The sequence below is a fragment of the Rhinopithecus roxellana genome, chromosome 1 (genome assembly GCF_007565055.1).
Source record: "Rhinopithecus roxellana isolate Shanxi Qingling chromosome 1, ASM756505v1, whole genome shotgun sequence".
NCBI classification, from domain to species: Eukaryota; Metazoa; Chordata; class Mammalia; order Primates; family Cercopithecidae; genus Rhinopithecus; species Rhinopithecus roxellana.
In genome coordinates, this window is record NC_044549.1 from 187,253,464 (window position 1) to 187,270,959 (window position 17,496).

The window sequence follows — 17,496 nt, forward strand, 5'->3', positions numbered from 1 at the left end:
AGCCCAGTGAGGTTCAGGCTCGTTGGAGTACATATAAACATCAATCAGGCCAAAGGGACCTTTCCAGGTTGGCTGCTTGAGCTCATCAAATGAACCAGATCATTTACTTTGCCTTCTGAGCTCTGTAGACACAACCAAAAGAATAAAAAAAAAGTGTGTGTGTGTGTGTGTGTGTGTGTGTAAGGCAGCAAATGTACCTTTTACTCTAGAAACAAAAATATCATTTCTGACCCAACAATAGCCGGATCCCTGTGAATGAAGGGTTTGCATATTTTCCTGTTTTAACGGTTCTAGTATAAACAGCCCAAGCCCAGGCCTGATTGTCAGAAGGTCCTGAGCAGCCCAACCAGAATGCTGGAAATGACTCCTTCAGCCCTGAGGACCTGGATCCGGCTTAGTGCCAGGATTTGGGCTTGTGTTTAACAGTAGCAATGGGGTCAGAAGTTGAGGGAGAGGGCAATTGTAGTGATCCCCAAGACCACAGCTAATGCCAGAACAACAGCAATAGTAGCTGCAGAGGCAAAAGAAGCAGTAGCTACTGTGTATTGATGATTTATTTGTACAGGCTAAGTGTGTCGTTTATTTGAATACTTACAAGAGCTTGATGTGGTAGGCATTATTATTCCAATTTTTAGAATGAGGTTCAGGGAAGTTGAGCAGCTTTTCTGAGGTCACACACCTTTTAAGGGGAAGACTCAGGATTACATGAAGGCATGTTTGACTCCTAACCATTACAAGACACCGGACACAGTAGCCCAGGTCACAAACATCATCTTGTGTGCCATTTGGGAATACAGGGTTTTGGTCCTAGAAGCAGGCTGGGACAGCTCTTCAGACACATTGCTGGTTCCTGCTTTCTTTCATCCCTCTCACCACTCTAGCTACACTGGTCTCCAGCAGAGAGAGATGGCTGGCAGCAGGAGCTAGAAGGCCCTCTTCTATGTCAAGGCAGTCCCTAATATCTGGGTAGAATTTTTTGTGTCCTGAGAATGAGACCATGACTCTCTTTGTTAGGCTAGCAAAAGACTCAACAATGGCCAGGCATAGTGGCTCATGTCTGTAATCCCAGCACTTTGGGAGGCCGAGGTGGGTGGATCTCTCTCTCTTTTTTTTTTTTTTGAGATGGAGTTTCACTCTTGTTGCCCAGGCTGGAGTGCAGTGGCACGATCCTGGCTCATTGCAACCTCCGTCTTCCGGTTTCAAGCGATTCTCCTGCCTCAGCCTCCTGAGTAGCTGGGACTACAGGCACACACCACCACGCCCAGCTAATTTTTTGTATTTTTTAGTAGAGGCAGGGTTTCACCATGTTGGCCAGGATGGTTTCGATTTCTTGACCTCGTGATCCGCCCGCCTTGGCCTCCCAAAGTGCTGGGATTACAGGTGTGAGCCACTGCGCCTGGCTGGTGGATCTCTTGAGGTTAGGAGTTTGAGACCAGCCTGGCCAACATAGTGAAACCCCGTCTCTACTAAAAACACATAAATTAGCTAGGCATAGTGGCGGGTGCCTGTAACCCCAGCTTCCCTGGGAGGGTGAGGCAAGAGAATGGCTTGAACCTGGGAGGCAGAAATTGCAGTGAGCTGAGCTGGTGCCACTGTTGTCCAGGCTGGACAACAGAATGAGACTTCATCTCAAAACAAACAAGAAAAGAACAGCAACAACAAAAAAATTAAAAAGAAAGGCTCAACATTGATTGATCAACTACTGATTATATATTAACTGATCAAGACTGATTCAGAGAGTGTGGCTTAGGGAGACTTTCCCGGGCCTAAAACAGATACTTGGTTCTGGTGTATAACAAAATTATGGTTCATCCAAAGGATGGATTATTAAGCAATAATTGAAAATCATTTTTCAAAGAATAAGATATGGAGAAAAACCCTATGGCGAAAGGTTAAAACAAGCAGGATGCAAAACTGCAAATTTTATGTATATTTATTAATTATTGGAAATTAGACTTATTTTAACTGAAATATATAAATAAAAGACTGGAAGGATGCCATCAAAATGTTAACCATGGTTACCTTGCGACCTCGAGGAGGGATGGGATTATTGTAGCTTTGGTGTTTTTTGTGCATTTTAATGTTTTATTTTCCCAATTTTCTTCAGTTTGAATTATCTTTGTGATGGGAAAAGTGAAAATGTGAAAGTCCTAATACATAGCACTGGAAATGCATAGATATGATGACTGAGTAATTTTTACCTCACTTTGTCTAGAATGGATGCAGCAGGCAGAAGTGTCTGCCTAAGGTTTATTTCAACGGCAAGAATGGGGGCCTCTGGAATCAGTTCTGTCTCAGCAGAACCTGAGCGAGGCCTGTGCGGTGCGGGTAGGGAGCAGCCACTTCCGGTCGTCAAGGAGCTCTTAATTTGGTTGGAGAGACAAGTGCACTACAAAAAATAGAGGCAGCCAAGCGAGTAGGCCACCATCAAGTGGGGTTGAAAGGGGGAGGGCAGGCTCCTTTGGGCGTAGGTCGGGACCCGTGGGCGCCAATCAATGCTATAGTGGCGGAGAGTAAAGGGGACGAGCACAGCCTGGGGCCACCCCTGGAGTCCCCCAGCGTCCGCCTGTGGCCGTGCCTGGTTGGCTGCGGATCCCGGCTGGCGCCGCAAAGAGGTGGGATTGCCAGTACAGAGCTCCAGCTCTCTGCCTTGTCCCTGGGTCCGAGCACCGGAGCCTCTGGTGTCGGGGGGCAGAGCAGAAGTCTCGGATTGAGGAATACGAGAGGGTCTTGTCAGTGGCTGAAGGTGCGGCAGCCACTCTGGAGACCCAGCGAGAATGGGGTCGCCTGGCTCTGGGCGAGCCGCTCCTGTGGGTGCAGCTGAGGGAGGCGGCGGTAATGTCGCCCAGTGCCAGCAGAGGGCAGCCTCCAGGACGTGAGCCCGAACGGCGACCTCGCCAAACCGCGGGCTCCCTTCCAGCTCCCGGGCTCTGCGGGGTAGAGGCGGCCTTGGAGCCTAAAGACCAGCGACCTCAGTCTGCAGGAGCCCGGCGCAGAGGCCCAAGGGCACCCCCGAGATGTGGTCAAGCTACAGCCCTTAGGCAGCCTCACTCTGCGACAGCAAGGGCTTAGAGGGTGGAGTGGGACCAGATGCCTCAGGAGGGGTTAGTTAGAAACAAAACCCAACGCAAACAGGGAATTTGTTTTCAAGCAACAGCTTCCAAGCGTGTGGAAACCTTTTAAATGATGCTGGTGAGAGCTATGATAGTCTTCGCATTCTTGGCGAGGGAAGTCGAGGCTAGTAGCGGGATGGCTCCTGGCCGCGCGGGAGACAGAGGTACCAGCGATCCGTGCTGGGGCAGAGGGACTGTGGACTAAGGATTCAGACACACGTAATTGGGGATTCCAGTCCCGACTCTGGTCACTCAATTGACGTTGAACTTGAGCAACTCACTGTACGGCTCTAGCCTCCGACTAATCACGTCAGTAAAATGGGCATGGTGGGCTCCGAGTCTTGTAGGGGCGCTAGGGATTCGAGACAGCAGGAACTTCCTCACTGCTCCGGCAACCTTGGGTTCCTGGCTTTGCAGGTGGGCTGAAAGGATCCTATCATCGCACGTTTGCCTGGCGTGGCTGCTTTAGAGACCCAGGCCCGCCAGGCTTTGCAACCCAGTTGCGCGTGGGCAGCCACGGCCGTGGAACCGCCGGGATCGCCTTAGCGGCACTCCGACCAGCTCCCTACTTCCCGCCCTGGGCACTAGGATCACCCAGCTCCAGAAGATAGTGCTTATCAGCACAGGAATTGAGACCCAACACCCGGTGCGGTGGGTATCCCAGGAAGCCTGGTGAAGGGCCAAGGCCCGCCGGACCTGAGGTCGCTTGGGGCGCTAAACAGACCCATCTATGAGCACATTCGGCCAACACACCCAAGTTCAACAGCGGGCAGGATCTTTGGCTGACCTCGATCTCTCTCAGAGTGTGTGCAAACGGGCACCCATTAGCTTCTTTTGGCTTGTTTCCTCATCTGTAAACTTTGAAAGGAGAGTATTTCCTGGGGTGATTCTGAAAATCATGCCAGAACTGAAAAGGCCTGTGTAAATGTGAGGTGTAATGATGACTTATGAGCAGCCAGCCCTATAGGTGCCTGCAGGAGCCAACAGGATAGATGCTAGAACATTCTACAAATGTGTGCACATACACATCACGTATGTGTAAAGGTGAACACCTGTCCCTAGACACGTGACAAATGCACACACGTGTGCGTGTACGTCTGGCTGAGAGCAAAGGGGCTAATACAGGGCTCATACAGGACATCATCCTGCAGTCTTGTGCATGCACAGTACACACGCGAGCACGACTGTCTGCCTAGAGACACCGTGTGTCACCGGAGGAGCTGCTCAGCCCACCCATTTCTTCCAAGCAGAGTCGGTGCCACCCGGGAAGTAGGGTTTCGGGTGCTGCTCTGGAGCGCCGGAAAGTCCGGATCCGGGTCTGCTGGTCAGCGCTTCGGCGCCTCCGGGCTCCTTTATCTCTCATCTGCCGGCCGGTGAGCGGCTCCAGTTTCAGTGGGGACCAAGACCCCCGAGCCTGCCGGTGAGGGGAGGGAGCGGAGAAGGAGGCTGCTCCGGGTTCAAGAGGCTGCAGGGCCCCACTTCCCAGGTGTGTCGTCCTTCCTTTATCTCCCCAGGTCACACCCCCACTGAAAATAAAGAAGGGTCCCTGACTCATTCAGGTCAGGGAAGGCGGCCCCCGGGGGGCCCCCTGCCCTCACAAGCCATGGTGAAGGGAGGCGAAGCCAAGGTTTGCCACGCCTGGGAGAAAATGCGTCTGCCGGGTCTCTTTGGGCTGCAGCGCTGGCCGGGGGCCCCAAGACTGTTAAGGTGTGCGTGGGAGGCGCGCAGTGTGGCTACCGAAGAACCCTCCACCACCGCACTGCCAGGCCGCCGGGCTTGTCCTTCTCTCATCCTTCCAAGGGTTCTGAGCTGCGCAGCACTCGCATCACCCAGAAGTGTCTGTGGAGAAAACGACCTCAGGCGTAAGCCCAAGGCTGCCGCCTGCAAAGGCAATGCCCTGGAGGCTGGGTTCCGCCGCGACCTGGGTTTTTAAGTCACCGAAAGGGACAGGGCAGGGCCACAAACACTCTCCCGCCTTCTCTGCAGACCCGTTCGGCTGATAGGAGAGCGTTGCGCAGAAAATTCGAGGCCGGGCGCTGGAGGAGTCTCCGAGGACGGGAGAAGGCACAGAGGCGCCCCTGAGAGGCGCAGCTGGAACAAGCGATGCACGGGTTCGGATCTGGCCGGCCAACCGAGCCCAGCGGTAGCGAAAGCCGGAGTCGCCACAGAGGTTGAGCACGATTCCGTTTCTGGGGATCGGGTCCGGTGGCGAGCCACAGTCCTTAACGCCTCAGGAGACCTTAAGTAGGACAACATAATGCTAGTGGGAGCAAGGTCCAAGGAATTTAGTGGCAGAAGCCTTTCCTGGGGAAAAGGCAGATCCGTGCCTCCTCTGAGCCTGGGTGTGGGGACAGCCCCTGGCCTTGTAGCCCCTGTTCCGGGGATCAGCTGGGCCCACCAAACCTCCCTATATGGGGTTGAAAGTGGCCAGTGGGACGGCCCCGCCGCCCCTCCCTCGGGATTCCACAGGGTCCTGACCCGGCCTTTATCTCCGCACGGTCAGCAGTCGCGGGGGCTTCAGGAAGGAGGACAAAGGCCCGGTGTCACTGCGGGCGGGGGCTTGGTTTCCTGGCTCTCTGCTCACACTCACAGCCTTTAGCGGTTGTTGGGGGGAAGATTTTTAAAAATATGTGTCGAATTTCCTTTTTTTCTCTTCCAGAAACAAACAAACAAAAAAGGCAAAAGGCATATTCCCCTTCGCTCCTCGTCCATACAGATTCAAGTTTCCTGGGATACTGCCCCCCCGCCCCTTTTTTTTCTTTGACTGCCTAGAAGTACTTTTTCTCCCTTGTACATAGAGGAAAATGCGGGGAAAGGTTTTTTTAAAACTCGGTTTCATACTATTATTACTACTAAGGACAACCGGGCAGGCTGAGGTCCCAACGTGGATGATCTGAGTCGGCCTCGTGCCCGGGCTCTGCAGCCACTGCCCTGTGCGCTTAGCACCTCTGGGGGCAATCAGGGCCCCTGCGCTTCCGCCCGCCGCCCCGCAGTCGAGAGCGCCCTGTGCCCAGACTGGCCGACTCATTCTCTCCCGAATTTTGTTTAGAGCTGGCCAGGTGACTTAGCCCGCGCCCCGAGACCTGGGCTTGCAGCGCCGGCAACAGGGCCCCGGGGACGCGAGGCGCTCCAGGCCGGGGTCTTCCCGGCCACGGGCCTCTCTCGCTCTCCACCCGCTGGCGGCGCCTCCGTCGCCCGCAACTCGACCCAACCCGCTTCCTGCGTTTGCCCCTCAGGTTTCCCGTTTATCCACAAAGGCCTAGGAGAGCCTCGCCCACAGGCTGACCCTGCAACCTCTGGCCCGGTGGCTGCCTTCTGTTTTTCTGAAAAAGAAAAGAAAAAAAAGAAAAAAAAAAAAAAAAAAAAAAAAAGAAGAAAAAATCAACCAGTCGAGGGAGGCGCGTGAGGACTGCAGGCGCCAGCCGGAGAGCCTGTGAGTGGGGCTGTGGCTGGCCCCAAACCCCTGGGTCGGTGCCGCTTCTCGGGTCAGCACAGCCTTTCTCAGAGTAAACCTCCTAAACGTGTGAAGACCGCTTTGGGGGAAGCGAGAGGGCGGTTGGAGTAGCCCCGGACGAGGTCTCAGAGCCCACCGTGTGTGCCTTCAGGGCTTGGGTGTTCGCTGTGACGGCAACCGATTGCGCCTCACTACTATGGCCAAGGGGCTAAGGCAGGGTGGATGCAATCGCGTGCCCCTGGCCCCGGAAGATGCTCGCAGGGTGGGTTAGGAAGTCAAATCCTAGAAAGTTATCACTAAAGGTTTTTTTCCCCTTCCTTTCTTCCTTCCTTCTTTGCTTCCTTCCTTTTTTTATATAGGGGAAGGGGAAAACATTATTGAGCATCTACTATAAACTGGGCACTTAAAAATTAGAAAATTTATTTTAATAATTCTGATACACACACATAAATATTTCTGTTTTATAGAGGAGAACACTGAAATTTGAATGTGTATTTTGCCCAAGGTTACATAGTTATTAAAGAGGACACCAGGTTCCATTCCAGTTCTTCCTGGCTGAACAGGCCAGGTCTTTGTCCTATTCTGCACAGGCCACCTCCCCGAAGTGACAAGATCCCAGAACAAGCTTTTTACAGCTCAGCACCAAGCCTGTGCAGCAAACAGCCTGCACAGCAGCAGTTTCTGTGGCACAGTCTGCCCATAGCTCAGACTGTGCCTCCTTTTTCTCCTGGGAGGCTCTCCCTTCTTACTCCTGGGAGGCTCTCCCTTACTACACAGCTCCCTTGAGCATCAGTAGCAGCTAGGCTCAGCTGCTGTCAAGTCTCCTTTTAAAATTTCGGAGGCCATTTGCCCCACAGATAGCTGGATGACCTCTGGTTGGTCTCTTCTCTTCTTAGGACCTGAGATTCCTCAAATGTAATATAATTTTGGGTTCCTAGACCCAAGACACTCTTTTTATGACATCTGGGACCCCTCTCTCCAGAAAGTGGAAAGTTGCTAAGACTGCTCGGTTTTAAGAATCCTTAATTCCTGGTTGTCCCTAAGGTATGGGATTCCTAGTCCCATCATTTCCCATTTTCTACGGGTCCCACAGTCTACTCCAAAGAGCAGGGACTGCCACACAGTGGTGGCAGGCCTGATGGGCAGGGCCCCAGGGTCACCACCAGGTTAGATCTGCAGAATGGGGACACTGCAGGGGTCCTGAGCATGATCAAGATGTTTCCTGGCCTTAGACCCCCCCACCCACAGAGGCCAGGAGTCTGGTCCGGCGATTCTATCCATGAAGCCTGGCCCAGGCCTTCATAAAGGGAAGAGCTCAGTTGAGAGCAAACTGTTTTGGGCCAGACTCAGATTCCTGGCCCATATTCTGCTTGTCCGACTGCATGAAGCCTGGGTCTGGCCCCAATTCCCACCCTCCGCCAGGGGGCTCCTTGCAGCTCCATCTCCAGCCTTGGCTTCTGGGAAACCCTGGCAAAGGCTGGATGCACCTAACCTCGGATGAAAGGTCCAGGGCCTCTTGCTCATCTAAGCCTCAGATGTGGAGCAGCAAACTATTTACTGATGCAAGCGGGAAACAGGCCGTCAATACCCTCTGTAGTAGGGTACAGGACCATCTCCAGAACTCTGTAGGTCCCCTTCCCACAGTCCCTTGGTGCATGTACTTCAATGGCAAAGATTTCTCCAGGTCCCTCTTGAGAACAGGACACCTCCCCCCGCTTTCTTCCAACCAACCCACTTACTCTGACTGGGCAATTTTAGTGAGGTGGAGGTGACTCTAAGAATTTCTGTGTAAATGTGAGGAGGGGGCTCATACTGTCGGCAGTGTGTGAGGATGTTTACACCCACCACACACATAATCTTCATGCAAGAACAACTCATTAGTCAGGACATTCAGGAACTGGCTGGATATTTGTATTAAACTCTATTTACATTGTATTTACACACTGGCCAACATATATACATACACACGCATGGCCCAGCTATCTAGACCAGACTGTATATGCTAAGGCATAATTGCTATATAACTCTCTTAAATACTTTTGCCCTTGGGAATTGCTTAAATCAGCTTCTATAATAGAAACTCAAAAGTGCAAAGAGGGAGAGAAGAGAAAGGAAATGAGAGACGAAGAAAGCCTGCGATTGAACTAAACTTTCGGCACAGAGGAAAATGACCAAACTTAAGAGCTTTGGAGAAATCCCGAGGGCTGGAGTTAGACAGATTTTTCCTGTGGGCATTCATGGCGAAGTGGGGTATGATTTGGCTCCCTTCTCTCACCTCCTTCAATCCCTGTGTAGACCCAGGAAACCCTCACTGATTCCTTCATCTCGTCTTCCTTACTTGGTGAGGCTGCTGCTCTCTTCCCAGCCTTGGGTGCCTTTTGCCTTTCAGTTCTCAGGGAGCAGACAGGCTGGTCCTCCATTGCTGGCCCCAGACAACTTCTCTGTCTCACTGGAGGTGGGCTGCTACCTGCCCACCGGGGCTTGGCCCTGGAGACCTCCCTCCCCTGCTTTCTCTGCTTCAGACAGCAGCTGGGGGAGTGCTCACAGCCAGCCTCAGAACAGGGAGCCTCTGCCTGATGAAGCAAAGGCTCTGTCCATATTATTTCATTTTTCAGCAAGCCAGGAATACACACCCACAAATGCACACATCACCAATGAGGTATGAATGCCACACACACTGTGGTCCCAGTAAGCACTTCCTAAGTGTCAGCCACATGATTATTACAATGCCGAAAATAAATGCCCACTCTGTAGGCGAATGACAGACACACACACCTCCCACCCTGTCACCAATGCACAACTGACACTGTATACACACATTTGCAGCAGATACAGACTATACAATTAATTGCCCATGGGCTACATTTTCACACTAGACAAAGCACAAACAGACACGCACATAGCAGGCTGCTTTCTGTTCTGCAACTCCCCTTAGTCAGATAGTGGACCAACTGGGCACCAAAGGCACCCAGACACCAGACCTGACCAGCCTCTAGGGCTTCCTGCTCCAGCTGAGCCTCCCTCTCCATCCTGCTCTTGCCGGTTCCTGGTAGGCTCTAGTCCCAGTCTTGAGGTGATGCCCCCTGAGAATCCCCATGGCTTAGTCTCCTGCCTTGTAGTCTCTCGCAGGATGCCTGTGGGGGGCGGGGGGCATTCTGAGCAGAAGCCACTTGGGCCCAACTACACATAACGGGGATACCACCCTGAGATTCCTACCGCCTGACCACTGGAGGGCTGAAGTGAGAGGCCTGCAGGCTCATTCTGGTGGTGCAAGACCGCTCCTGGCCCACCAGCCGGTCTGGACCTGCCGCCACTCTGCTGGCTAGGTCCCGAGATAGACCCGGGCAGTGAGGGACACACCGCTGGGTGCGGGGTCTAGTCTCAGCTGAGCAGCAGCCCGCAAGAACCAGCGGATCTATCCTATCAGAAGTCGGAAATCATCTATCCCATCAGAAGAGTGAAGGCCGACCACCCCCTAATCCGCCTGGGAGAACCAGACTGCAACCAGGTCAAACGCCTTTGTGCCTGCGCGGAAGCACGGATCTTAATTCGTTATTTGAAGATCTCAGTAAAGGAAGAGAGAGAAAGAAAAAAGACTAAATTTCTACAGCCACAAAGTATGTTCAATCCTTAGTGAAACCTCCAAATCTCCGACCCGTATCTCAAGATAAATGAATTCTGACTATTAAAAACAACAAATCAGTCACTCCTCACATTTGTACAGAGGTTAGCAGCTTGCCTCGCATTTCCATAACCAGAATTTTATCTATTAATATTCGGAACAAACTCTTGGCTGTTATAGTTGACTCAAAATCGAAAAGTTTGAGAACAAAAATAAAAACACAGCCAGCCCATATACCTAGTACAACTGTATATGAGGTAGAATACAAACTTGAATGGGTACAGAAATAAACCAAGTCCTACCTACAGTCGCGCCTTGTGAACAACTTTCTGCTGACGTTAAACAGCCGCAACGGGCCAGTGATGACACAGAAAACAAACAATCCCCAGGAAAACAAAGCAGCAGCGACAGCCACAAACGCCTGCCACCCCCGGTTGCTCTCAATCTTTGTTTAGCTCATTCTGAAAAAGACAATTTTGCTGAAAATCTCCCTCTTTTAACTAGCTGCTGAACTTAGGCGGGACGGAAATAAAGAAGTCCGTGTTAAAAGAAAGAACAAAAAATTTATTCGGGAATCGACAGGGCAAAAAACAAAAACAAAACAAAAACAACAAAAGTGCTCTAGTTCTCTCTAGAAAATTTGGTCCCCCAAACAAGTTACAGTACAACCAGGTCTATGGTTTTTGGGCCGGGCCGGCTCCGGCCACAAGACCACCTAGGTCGGCCGCTGCCGGGTTTCACATTTCTCCTTCCCAAGGTGGGAGAAGCAGGACGTTTGAAAAACAAAAAGCAGGGAGGACGAGCCGTCCCTGCAGCGTGGGCCAGGCAGGCAGTGATCTCCCTGCATCCAGGACTTGCATCGGAAGATCCGGGGACATTTGTTTTTGATTTTTTTTCTTCAGATAGGGAGAGGGTGAAACTTCCCCAATTGGTAGACGAAACCATATTTACTGGATATATTCTCCTACCTCTGAACACAGCTTTTTGAAGGCCCGACAGGAACTCTTAACGCAAATCTTCCAGAAGAGAAGATGAGGAATACTAAAGCTTTTGATTTTCATGTTTGGATTTAGCAAGCTCCAAGGCCACAATACTTCCCCGGTTGCCCGGTGAATGTTTTATCTCCTTACTTTTTTTTTTTTTTTTTAATATTCTCTTAAAAAGCTCCACCGATCTTTTAAACAAAACATTAGCCAGCCGCCGGGGCCCGGAGGTGCCCGAAGCGACGGGACTGACAGCGGAGGAAACGCGGCCTCCCTCCGCGCCGGCTCGCGGTGTAAACCGAGTACAGGCCGCGGAGCCAGGCTGTCCCGGCTCCCGCTGGGTCCCAACCCCCGCCCCGCCCAGTGAACCCCGCGGCAAGCGGCTTCTGAACAGCTTCAAGAGGGTTCGCGGAGCAAACACACGTGTTGGTCTGTCCCTTTCTCAGGCAGCGTGGGTCCCGCCGCCAGTCCTGTCCGGCGCGTCTAGCCATGGACTGCACGGCAGTCGGGCGGGGAACGCCGAGCGCGAGCGCACCGACCTGTGAGAGAAGGCCGAGAGGTCTGCGCCGCCGACGCCCGGTCGCACCTCGGCCCCGGGCCCTTTCCGCGGTCAACTTGGGCAGGAGACGCTGGGGTTCCGGAAAGAGACGAGCCCAGTAAAAAGGGCGCAGAGAGGCGGCTTCAGGCCAGGGGAGTGCAAGAAGGGCATAGAGGTCAGGGAGGTGAGCACAGGACAAGCAGAGGTAACAAAGAGGAGCTGAGGAGAGCGGAAAAGCACAGAGGGAACCCGGGCGCTGGATCCAGAGGCGGGCCAGAGGGTGTGAGGTCCGGCTGGCGGCGGCGGCGTCGGCTGCGACCAGGGCCGGCGTCGCGCGTCCCTGCATCCTCGCATCCGTCTGCACCGGCATGCGGTGGGCTCTCAGAGATCCAGGCGCGAATGCAGCGCGCCGGTCTTGCTGTCGTGGTCCCAGTAAGAGCAATGCATCATGGCGAGCTCGGGCTGCCGGGCGCAAGCGAACTGCAGGCCGGGCGCACTGGTGGGCGCGGGCGCCGGGGGCGCGGCGGTGGCTGGGCTGGCAGGGCTGAGCTGGCCCGGGGGCGGTGCGGCGGCCCCGTGGTGCGGTGGGGCAGGCGGCGGTGCGGCGGCCGCGTGCAGATGGTGTGCGTGCGGATGCGGGTGGGGGTGCGGCGGAGGCGGGGGTGCGGCCGGCGGGCCTCCCAGGCCGTTGTACGAGTTCACTACGCCGGGGGGCAGCGCCATGCTCTGCACGCGTGTGTACGGCCCGTACGAGGCGGCCGGGCCCGCCAGCCCCTTGACCACAGCGGCCGCGCCGGGGCTGCCAGGGCCCGCGGCCGCAGCCGCCGCTGCTGCAGCCGCTGCGGCCGCCGCCATCTGGCAGGAGGCATAGGGCATGGGTGAGGGAGGCTGCGGTAGCGGCCACGAGTTGTTGAGAAAGCCGGACTGTAGGTACTTGGGGGGCGCCAGGTAGCCGTAGCCGTCGGCCCCGGCGCCAGCCACGCCGCACCCGCCTGCAGCGCCTCCGGCCCCGAAGAGCCCCTTGCCGGGCTGGAAGTGCGCGGGTGGCGGCCGGAAGGGCCGCTTCATGCGGCGGCGGCGCCGGTAGTTGCCCTTCTCGAACATGTCTTCGCAGGCCGGGTCCAGCGTCCAGTAGTTGCCCTTGCGCTCGCCGCCGCCCTCGCGCGGCACCTTGATGAAGCACTCGTTGAGACTGAGGTTGTGGCGGATGCTATTTTGCCAGCCCTTCTTGTTCTTCTCGTAGAACGGGAACTTGGCGATGATGTACTGGTAGATGCCGGACAGCGTGAGCCTCTTCTCCGCGCTCTCGCGGATCGCCATGGCGATGAGCGCCACGTACGAGTACGGGGGCTTCTGCGCCGGGTCCGGCTTCTCCGGGGCTGTCCCGCCGCCACCCCCTCCGCCCTTGCCTGGGCTCGGCGGCGGCGCTTCTGGCTCCTTGACTGTGCGGCCGGTCTCTGGGGCCAGCAGGGCCCCCGCGGGGTCCTCGGGCTCTGGGTAGCTGGCCATCATGACAAAGCCGGCGCGCCGCGGCCGGGCCGCCTCTGCTCTCCGTTCCAGGCGCTCGTGCGGCAAAGAGTTGGGGCGCACAAGTCCGCTTACGGCCGAGTCTCAAACTTCTGGAGACTGCGGATGCTGCCCGCGTTTGCTTGCTGGAGGCCTCTCGCTGCTCTCCCCTCTCCTTCCCCTTCCCCTAGGGAGCGGCCGGCGGGAGTGGAGCTCAGCCTCTGGCCATGGGGAGTCCGCCCAACAGAGAGGGGCTCCGGCCTCGCCGCCCCTCCCCGCCCAGGCCAGTCCCCGCCTTGGTGGGTTTTCTTTTCTGCTGTCTTCCCCTCCCCCCGCCCCCCGGTTTCCCGAAGCACGACCCGCGTCTCTGGCAGAGCTGCCTCCTGGAGTCCCTAGTGCGCCAGGAGCCTCGCTCTGTTCTGATTCGTATGGGCTCCACCGAGTTCCGCTTGCGTCAGGCGCCTTCGCCCCTATAGCGGGGCGGCCAGCCGCGCACGGGCGAGTTCATCTCCAAGTCACTTTTTGTAAACGCCCCGCACAGCCTGGACCGGCCTGCCCCCGCCCGGCGAGCCTCCGGGGCCCAGCCGACAGCCAGGCTCACGCGCCCTTGAAATCTGCCGGTACTCGCTCTGCGGGCTGGGCTGGGAGATGACGAGGACCCCGGTGGGGTCCACCCGCACCCGGCCAAAGCCCAGGAAGCTCGGGCCCCAGCGAGAAGAGGCACTCCAAGCCTCCTCGCAGCTTTCAGGTGAAAGAAAACGACTCCTTTGCTCTGCCGTTTGCTGCTGTCTTGAGGCTGAACTAGCTCGGGGCTGGGGAGGGGCGAGACGGCGAGAGGGCCGGACGGGGAGCGGGGGGAGAGCTGCTCTGAGGCTTTGGGAAAATGAGCACAGAAACGCGTGTGACTGTACGAAGAAACCTCGGACTGGCCTGTCCCTGTCGCTCTCAGAGTAACTCGTCTGGAATGGGGCTGGGGAGAGGATCTCTGGGAATAGTCGTACAGGGGCACCGCCTGAATAACCTCTGCCTCTCCCTGCGTTGCCAGTGGATTTAGGAACCAGGCTCCTCCTTGGAATCCCTGTACTAATCCTATGGGGTTGGAGTGAAGGTTGGATGTGTGCTTTAACAGCACCAAGTAGATGCCCCTCAGCTATTGCGCTAATACAGCCGGGGATGTTGCCGGGACTTTGCGGGACTGTGTATGTGTGTGCACAGGGGTCACATACGAAAGTCATAGAGAACTGTCCTTGAGATGGGTGAGATACCAGGTGCATGTATGCTGCTCAGAAACACAGGTATGCACATGTACAAGGTGTGAGATTTGTATTTACAAGGTAAAACACACTTATACTGATAGTTACATAATATGGTCATCAAGTATCAGAGTAAATGTAGCTGGTGGATATAGCGTCTTCTCTTTTTCTCCTTTCTTCTTTCCTTCCCCCCTTTCTTCCTTTCTTTCACAATTCTTCGATGCCTCTTTCCCTCCCAGTGCATGTATTTTGCCACAGACTGGGAAGAAAAACATCAGGCTGAGGGAGGGACTTGTTCAAATCTCTCTCCTGATGAGACATTTGTTCTGATCTTTCTCCAGAGGATCAGGAGTTAGTTGTCACCTACCTTAAGCAGAATTCTGATGGGAATCCAGTTATATCAGCATGTACAGAGATTGTTTCAGGGAAAATCAGGTGTGACTTTTAACAGTATGCTCCTTAACAGTGCCTTTTAACTTGGCCTTAACAAAAAATCTGCGGTTATAAAGTATGAGAGAGATGGCCAGTGTTTTGAATCCTCAAACCCCAAACTCCTTGGTGCTGAGGAGTGGGGCAAGGCTGCCTTATGGAGGAAGGTGGACTGAATGGATGTCGTGTAGGTGTGCGTTTGTGATTGGCATGTCTGGAGTGGCTGGCTCAATGCCTGTCACTGCCTCTTCCTCCCAGGCTGCTTAGACTCTGAGAGTTCTCCGGAAGCCCAAGGAGCCTTCAGTGGCCTGTGGTTCCAGCATCCACAGGCCATCTACAAGTGTTGTCTGCTGCTCACTCAGGCCTCTGATCTGCATTCTGAGATGAAAGGGAGGGAGGACAAGGGTGTTGGGGCTCTTTGGAATTCAGCATCTTGAAGATGACACCAGAGAGGTCAGCAGGGCAGCCCTTGCCTGGTCACAAGGATGAGAGGGAGCAAGGCTATCCACAAAGTGGCTTGGTTTTTTTTTATGGGCGGTCTCCCACTGCACCAAATACACATGGGGGAAGCAGCACTTCTGGAGAATCCCTGCTGCTGCTTTCTGAGCAGGAGTGCAGATGTTTTTCTTCTTCCTTACCCCATCCTTGCCCAGGCTTTGGGTGGGAGTAGTGAGTCAGATTTGGGGCTGCTGCAGATTGGCCTAGTGCCTATCCTCCCCCAGCCAGGGCCTGGGCAGGGGGAAAAACAGCTGGGTCTGGCCCTATCCTGGTGGGGGCTCCTCTCTCCTTTTCTCTCTCTCTCTTTTTTCTTTCTTTTTTTTTTTTTTCTGACCACCCAGGCTGGCTCTCTGCCTCTCTCTCTCTTTCTTTCTTCTTCTCACAGGCATTTCCGCTGCTCAGCCCTGCAGCAGCCAGGTGTAACAGCATTGTTGTGTGTGTCATCACTTCCCTGAATTCCATACTCGGCTCCCTTTTCAGCCTTTAAGGAGCCTGTGTGTGTATGTGTGTGTGTGCGCGTGTGTGTGTGTTTGTGTGTTTATTGGGATTGGGGGCAAATGAAGGAGTTCCTCTAAAGGATTTTCAGAGTAGAAAGGAGTTCTGCTCTGAAAATACTGATTTCTGACTGTCCCGTAGAGGAACAGAACCCCCAGCCCTGGTGCAGAAGAGGATGCCTGATGCGTGCACCCTGGGAAGGACTGGAATCAGTCTTCCCAAGATGTGCCTTCACATGGCTGTCCGGCATTCGAAGGCTCAGAAAACAGGCAAGAAAATGCGGGCGGGAAGCCTGGCAGAATGATTACTTTCAGGTCCCCTCCAGGCCTCTGCGGAAAAGCCAGGGGCTTTGAGCTGGAGATAGAGGAGCCTAGGAAGAGAGTAGAATCCTCTCCTTGCCAGCCCAGCCAGAGGTGGGTGAAGCGGGCGCTCCAGGAAACGGTCCGGGACGCCTTGATTTACTTCTCAGCCTTCGGAGGCAGGCTGGTTGTTGGTGGGGTCGGGATCCTCTCTGAACAGGGCATACTGTGCCTAGGTTTTGTGGACGCCCGGGCCGGTTCCTTTTCTCCCCGCGGCACTGGGGCGACGCAGGGCCCGGGTTTAGTGACCTTGGGGCGGCGCTCACCTCCAGAGGCCAGGGTGGTGGGCTGGGCAAAGCTCACTGCCTCTTTGCCCCAGTTTTCCAGGGTCCCGCAGCTGCAATTCAGCAGCCACCGGCGCCTCCTGACCGCGGTCCCACCGGAGCGCCGCCAGCGGATACGGTTCCAGTGAACCGCCGACCGAGCGCAGCCTCTGCTCCCGCGCCTCCTCGCAGTCTGGCCCCGCGCCTCGGAGGTCCCGACAGCCGGCGCGAGCAATTTGCTCGGCTCTGATGGAGACGCTTTTCTCCTCAGGGCCGGGAATCCTGCAACAGCGGCAGAAGCGGCCCTCGCCTCTGGCTCCAGGCTCCCCAGCTCTACTAGGGGAGCGTCGCGGCTGCTCTGAGGCAGGCAGCGCTTCGCTAGAACCGTTCAGCTCGTCCCGCGCCGACGCCGGCTGCCTGAACCAGGTCCCGCGGTCCCCTTTCCTAGCGGGACCCCGAAACACCCGCCGGCCTCCCACTCCTGAGCGGGAGAGAATAGAGCCTGCTGCAACCCTCTGCTTGTAGGGATGGCCTCTGCAGTGCTTCGCCAGCAAAGGGAAGCTTCATTGTGGCTATTAGTACATCCGCATACACTCCACTCCTCAACAACTGTCAGCACTCACTCCCTCCTGGCCCCTCACACCTCCCTTTGCACCCACACCTCAGGGACCCGGTGTCCCTCCACTTAGGTCACGTTACTCCATCCACTTCTCTCTCCCTCTCTCTCGGTCAACTCCAAATCCTCTCTAGTTCTCCTTCCCCGCCTATTTCTCTCACACTCACCAGGTACACATACTAATTCAGATCCTGCACATGTCGGTGGAAAACATGTCAAGCCATTGTGCAGACCCTGAGCTTTTTCCGCACTCTGCTCACCTTCCCATTTCACGGCACAGAAGGACCTCTGGGCTCCGTGTTTACAAGCCTGACTCCCAGAAGCCTGTGGATTCTCTGATGTCCTTGGCCTGTGATTGGGGTGACTG

General features: G+C 55.1%; 2 protein-coding genes and 1 long non-coding RNA gene across 3 annotated transcripts; 1 reads left to right on the forward strand and 2 right to left on the reverse strand.

Moving 5' to 3' along the window:
* Positions 1 to 1,669: 1,669 nt before the first annotated feature.
* On the reverse strand, positions 1,670 to 10,514 carry LOC104665062. The gene is made up of 3 exons (XR_748358.2): positions 10,492 to 10,514; positions 8,906 to 9,140; positions 1,670 to 4,952 (listed from the first exon to the last, which is right to left on the reverse strand). It is a non-coding gene; the product is annotated as an uncharacterized LOC104665062 (long non-coding RNA).
* A 218-nt stretch (positions 10,515 to 10,732) lies between these two features.
* Positions 10,733 to 13,634, reverse strand: FOXL2 (forkhead box L2). The gene has a single exon (XM_010366750.2). The coding sequence runs from the start codon at positions 13,220 to 13,222 to the stop codon at positions 12,092 to 12,094; it is 1,131 nt and encodes a 376-aa protein (XP_010365052.2). The 5' UTR covers positions 13,223 to 13,634; the 3' UTR covers positions 10,733 to 12,091.
* A 99-nt stretch (positions 13,635 to 13,733) lies between these two features.
* Positions 13,734 to 17,038, forward strand: LOC104665064 (FOXL2 neighbor protein). Its single transcript, XM_010366751.1, has 3 exons — positions 13,734 to 13,964; positions 16,041 to 16,160; positions 16,785 to 17,038. The coding sequence occupies exons 1-3, from the start codon at positions 13,865 to 13,867 to the stop codon at positions 17,036 to 17,038; spliced, it is 474 nt and encodes a 157-aa protein (XP_010365053.1). The 5' UTR covers positions 13,734 to 13,864.
* Positions 17,039 to 17,496: the final 458 nt, after the last annotated feature.

Bases quoted from the DNA above. Each gene is read 5' to 3' on its own strand.
- FOXL2 (XM_010366750.2), bottom strand. From the start codon at position 13,222: ATGATGGCCAGCTACCCAGAGCCCGAGGACCCCGCGGGGGCCCTGCTG.
- LOC104665064 (XM_010366751.1), top strand. From the start codon at position 13,865: ATGACGAGGACCCCGGTGGGGTCCACCCGCACCCGGCCAAAGCCCAGG. The intron at 13,965-16,040 runs GTGAAAGAAAAC...GTAGAGGAACAG, and splicing joins AGCCTCCTCGCAGCTTTCAG to AACCCCCAGCCCTGGTGCAG. The intron at 16,161-16,784 runs GCAAGAAAATGC...TTTTCTCCTCAG, and splicing joins TTCGAAGGCTCAGAAAACAG to GGCCGGGAATCCTGCAACAG.